The 5,328-nt window shown below is 62.0% G+C and overlaps 1 protein-coding gene across 1 annotated transcript; it reads left to right on the forward strand.

The window, feature by feature from the left end:
* Window positions 1–217: 217 nt before the first annotated feature.
* Window positions 218–2,034, forward strand: LOC113409110 (major histocompatibility complex class I-related gene protein-like). Its single transcript, XM_026662706.2, has 2 exons — window positions 218–507; window positions 1,242–2,034. Exons 1-2 carry the CDS (start codon window positions 252–254, stop codon window positions 1,568–1,570), a joined length of 585 nt encoding a protein of 194 aa, XP_026518491.1. The 5' UTR covers window positions 218–251; the 3' UTR covers window positions 1,571–2,034.
* Window positions 2,035–5,328: the final 3,294 nt, after the last annotated feature.

The following is a 5,328-nucleotide window of genomic DNA, read 5'->3' on the forward strand; positions in this document are numbered from 1 at the left end:
GGGGGGGGTCTTTCCCCTGCCACAGCCAGAGCCCCCCCTGCACTGGGAACCCCCCCCCCCATTGGTGGGTCCATGTGGGGCTCTGTGAGGCTGGTGGGCACAGGGCCGAGGGGGACCCCAGGCTGTGGACAGCTCCCAGTAGAGGGGGATGGGGGTGTTTAGAGAATCTCTAGCAGCTCCCTGTGGCTTTAATCTTGACCCAGCCCTGGGCCCCGGCTCCGTGTGTTTCAGGATTTCACACTCTCCAAGTGATGTACGGCTGTGAGCTCCGGGGTGACGGCTCCACCGGGGGGTATTTTCAGTATGCATACGATGGGCGAGACTTCATCAGCCTGGATAAGGACCAGGAGACCTGGGTGGCGGCAGATGACGGGGCTCGGATCACCAAACAGAAATGGGATAAAGAGAGGAGCATCGCTCAGAGACAGAAAACCTACCTGGAGGGGACCTGCATCGAGTGGCTGGGGAAGTACCTGGAGTACGGGAAGGAGACGCTGCAGAGGAGAGGTGAGGGGGGCACGTCAGACCCCGGGGGTCACTGAATGGGGTGTATCCCCACTGCAGAGATCGCTCCCTCATGTCCATCATGGTCAGCGTTGTCCCTGGCAGCAGGGCTGTCCCTAGCTATTCTGGGGCCCTACGCAGCCCCCCCGGGGCGGGGCGGGACGGAGCAGGGGGAGCTTTGGGGGCGGGGTGGCGTGGGGGTAGAGCTGCGGCAGAGCAGGGGTGGGAAGAGGCGGGGCAGAGGCTGGAGCAGCACGCAGCTGCACAGGGCACCAGAACCTACACAGCTGCATACTTTGCGTGTGGGTGGGGACGGCCCCGCCTGGCAGGATGTTTCTGTTCCCCCATCGGGCGAGGCCCCAGCGTTGCTGCAGGATCCCGCCCTGCTCAGATTCCCCCCAGCCGAGCAGAGCCCCTCGGGGTGCCCGTGCTGTGGTCACGTGTATCAGAACCAGACGTGAGAGCGCGGCTGCACCAGGTCCCGTCCCTCTGGCCAGAGACGGGGCAGTGCTGTCCCCTGCGGTGCATGGCCAGGGCGCTGCCGGCTCCGGCTGGAAGGGAGAGCAGTCTGTGGTCACTGGGCTGATAAGGGCGGGGGGGGAACTCACCTGTTGGGTCTCCCAGTGCAGGGGGCTGAGCCGGTGCCTCCCGCGGGGGTTCCAGCCCCCTCGGCTGCTGCCGTCCCGGGGGATCCAGCTCAGGGAGTTCCCTCTAACTCCGTGTCTCCTTCCCCCCAGAGCCACCGCGGGTGCAGGTGAGCGACCGGCCGAGCCGGGACGGGCTCACCACCCTCTCCTGCCGGGTCCACGGCTTCTACCCGCGGAGCGTGGCCGTCGTGTGGCTGAAGAAGGGGGTGGCCGTGCCGCAGGAGACAATCCAATGGGGGGTGGTTCCCAGCGGGGACGGGACCTACCAGACCCGGGCCACCATCGAGATCGACCCCAGCAGTGAGACCGATTATACCTGCTGCGTGGAGCACCCCAGCCTGGCGGAGGATCTGAGAGTGCCCTGGGGTAAGGGGGGACTGGCCTGGGATGGGCAGAAGAAGTTTTTGGGAGGGTTATGAAATGGTTTTTTTCTTAATTACTATTATTATTAAGACTTTATTAATATGACTTTATTTTGTATCAAATGAACAAACAGAACTTCATGAGTAAAGTTTTATGAATGAAACAGCGTTCATTCATAAAACCAGCTATTGCAATAACCGGCTAAATGGCAATAAAGCCGCTCGTTAAGTCCCTGCAGTTCCTGCTTATTGGGAAAGTCCACAGATGTTCGGTTCAATTACTGTCCGCTTGCAGTTTCAGTTCAATTGCTGCTTGGATCGCTGGTCCTTGCTGTTCGGGTCACTGTCTTAACATTGTAACCCCCGTTCACTGTTTGCCTCCCAACATTGTAAATTGTTCATGACACTTCTTTTGATCAGGCTCCATATTGTAACTCAAACTCCATTTTTAAATGCTCACTCCACTTTGCAAACCCTGCTGTAACCTTATTAACTTAGTTCAGGTGTGTGAATGAGGGATGCATGGATAATGGAATCAACTTCCAGCCCCAGCCTGGCCTGATTAAATAGAGTTCAAACACCAAGGGCTGAAGATGCAGACAAGAGCCCTGACAAAGTAAGAAGAATCCACCCTAAAAAGAAAAGGTCCAATAGAAGGAAGATCGAAGCCCGGTCCGAGGCTGAAAGTCACGTCTGCAATGGACGGGTGATCAGTCACCAAACCCAGAGGCAGCGAGACAAAGCAAGACCCAGAGACTCTTGTTCAGACTAAAGCCTACAAAAAGGATGGGTGAGATGGGAGACTTTGGAGGGTAACGTTCTGCTGCCAACATGGAAGGGCATCGGTGCGCCCGACAGAGACCCAGCTCGTCCTTGTGCCCGGCTTTCCTGGCCAGTTACCGCCACGAGCTACGAACCCAAGCTGCGAAATCAAGCCAAGGACTCAAGCTACGTTCAGGACTGGTAACTACACAGCAGCTGCAGAACATTTTATAACAGGAGTACTTGTGGCACCTTAGAGACTAACAAATTTATTAGAGCATAAGCTTTCGTGGGCTACAACCCACTTCTTCGGATGCATATCATTTTATGTGTGTGTGTGTGTGTGTGTGTACGTAGGAATTAGCTATTAGCTGTTGATTATAAATCAAATTGTGTTCTCATAATAAACGTGGCATCTTGCCTTGTCCCCTAAAAATTAATGGAGATATCCCATCGCCTAGAACTGGAAGGGACCTTGAAAGGTCATTGAGTCCAGCCCCCTGCCTTCACTAGCAGGACCAAGTACTGATTTTGCCCCAGATCCCTAAGTGGCCCCCTCAAGAATTGAACTCACAACCCTGGGTTTAGCAGGCCAATGCTCAAACCACTGAGCTATCCCTCCCCCCAAAAAGATCCTGTGTAGTTTTATCAGCATAACAACCCACCCCGCCCGCTCCTGTCCCCATGCGGCCTGGCTCTCCTCTCACCCAGCCAAGCTTCTCCTTGGCCCAGCCCCCCTCTCCCCAGTGCCGCCCCTGCCGATTCACCCTGGGGGCACAAGGGGGGAATCAGCCCCCAAACCCTCGTCCCAGTCAGAGGTGGGCTCTGGCTCTGCTCCCTGCTGGCGTCCCCCCCCCCCGGCTCGTTTCCCCCCCCCCCCCCGCTTCATCAGGCTGGGTGCGCACGGCGCGTCGTCCCCCCCCCACTGCCTGGTGAATTCAGACCAGACACAGCCCCACTGGTACCGGTCACGCGTGGGGGCGGAGCGGCTTTCACCACCGGGGAGTCCAGCCAGCTGCAGGGCCTCTCGCTGGACCGGTCCCAGGGGCACTTGGGCACATTACCGTGGGACACCCCATACAGCGACGGTAAATCCCGATGCTGGTTTGGAGCAGCCCCCGGGCGCTGGGGAACCCCCACCGCTCCCCGGCCCGCAGAGAGGGGGGTTCCCGGCTGCAGCTGGTGCCGGTCACTGGTTGGGGTGTAAGGAGAACCAAGCCCTCGGCGAGCTCCCAGCGAGCGGAGCGACGTCGAGAACCTGCTGTCCCAACCGCGGCTGTCACTGTCGGTCTCTCCCGGCACGTTAACTCCGGGTGCTGAGCGGTCCGGGCCCCGGGCCCCGGCTCTGCTGCTCTGAGCCCGTCCCCTGATGCCGAGCGCTGCCGCCCGTGGGCTCCTCCCTTCCCCCAGATGACATGGGGCCGGGAAAAGCTCTGACCTCCCCCCTGCGTGTCTGGCCCCTGTCCCGGGACCAGCCCCAGCCACGGTGCATCGACTGACGGGAAAACCCTCTTCGTCTTCACAGACCCCCTGAGACACCGCTGCCCCTTCGCTGTCTCCTGCCAGCGGGGCAGGGCACTGGCTGTGCCAGGTCAGAGCCAGGGGCCCATCTACCCCGGTATCCCCCCACCTGCGCTGCTGCCCTGGGTCAGACCCAGGGGCCCGTCTGCCCCGGTGCCCCCCACCTGCCCTGCTGCCCTGGATCAGACCCAGGGGCCCATCTGCCCCGGTGTCCCCCACCTGCCCTGGGTCAAACCCAGGGGCCCATCCAGTCTGATACACCCCCCACCTCCACCCCCCAGACACACACTGGAAAATGGGTCCGTCTCGTTCAGCCTCCCATTCCCTGCTGCCCCAGGTCACACCCATGGGCCCATCTCCCCCAGTATCCCTCACCCCTTCAGCCCCAATAACCAGGCCCCTCTAGCCCGGTCTCCCCCCCGCCACCAGTGCCCCACACCAGCCAGCTACGTTTACAGCAGGGATAAATAGGGTGCATAGCCCAGGGAACAGGCCGGGTGTGTGGGTGGGGCGAGGGGCCAGGGGTCCCTGCGGGCAGGTAACACACTAGGGGTGAGGTGGGGTCTGTGCTGCATGGCCCCTGCTGGGCAGTGGGGGGCGCTCTGTCTCTCCGGCCCAGGTGCTCCGATAGGATCACCCCGCAGTGGGTCGTGTGGGTCGCTGGCAAGCAGGAGGCAGGTGACCAGACAGCAGGTGTGAAAACTCGGGCTGGGGGCAGGGGTGATAGGGTCAGACAAAGCCCCGAATCGCCGGCCTGTCCCTATAAACTTGGGCTATTTGCAGGGGCGGCTCCAGGCACCAGCGCTCGAAGCACGTGCCTGGGGCAGCAAGCCGCGGGGTGCGCTCTGCCGGTCCCTGCGAGGGCGGCAGTCAGGTAGCCTTCGGCAGCGTGCCTGTGGGAGGTCCGCCGGTCGCTGTGCAATTCAGCGTTGGGTACGCCGAAGCCGTGGGACCGGAGGACCTCCTGTAGGCGTGCTGCCAAAGGCTGCCTGCCTGCCGTGCTTGGGGTGTCGGAATAGCTAGAGCTGCCCCTGGCTATTTGGTCCCCCCCAGCGGGGGTCACGGGGTCACGCTCCTTCCGCCCTCATGACCGGCTCCAACCGTCCCCCCGCGCCCGGGTGATTTCTCGGAAACCGGCCGAGATCCCGGCGGGGGGGGGTTGCGGCCAGCAGGGGGTGGTGGAGCCTCGCGCAGCGAGCCGGGCGCGGTGCCAGCTCCAGCCGGGCACCGAGGGACTTTCCCGTGACTCAGCCCAGCAGCCAGAGAGCGGCCGTGGAACCGGGCACAGGGCAGCGCGGCGTGTGCGGGGCAAAGGCCTGGCTGGGGACCCGGGCACCGCCCACGGAGCTGGGGAGCTGGAGCCCTGCCAGCCTTCCTCGGGAGCCAGGACTCCTGGGTTCTCTCCCAGGCTCTGGGAGGGGAGTGGGGGCTGGTGGGTTAGAGCAGAGGGGGGCTGGGAGCCAGGACACCTGGGTTCTCTCTGCAGCGCTGGGAGGGGAGGGGGACTGGTGGTTAGAGCAGGGGGGGCTGGG

This window comes from Terrapene carolina, unplaced genomic scaffold (genome assembly GCF_002925995.2).
Source record: "Terrapene carolina triunguis isolate 2854851 unplaced genomic scaffold, T_m_triunguis-2.0 Scaffold29775, whole genome shotgun sequence".
Taxonomy (NCBI): Eukaryota; Metazoa; Chordata; order Testudines; family Emydidae; genus Terrapene; species Terrapene triunguis.

What these genes read in the sequence shown, in the direction of transcription:
- LOC113409110 (XM_026662706.2), top strand. Translation starts at nt 252, where the DNA reads ATGTACGGCTGTGAGCTCCGGGGTGACGGCTCCACCGGGGGGTATTTT. An exon ending in GGAGACGCTGCAGAGGAGAG is followed by an intron (nt 508 to 1,241) that starts GTGAGGGGGGCA and finishes CCTTCCCCCCAG; the next exon opens with AGCCACCGCGGGTGCAGGTG.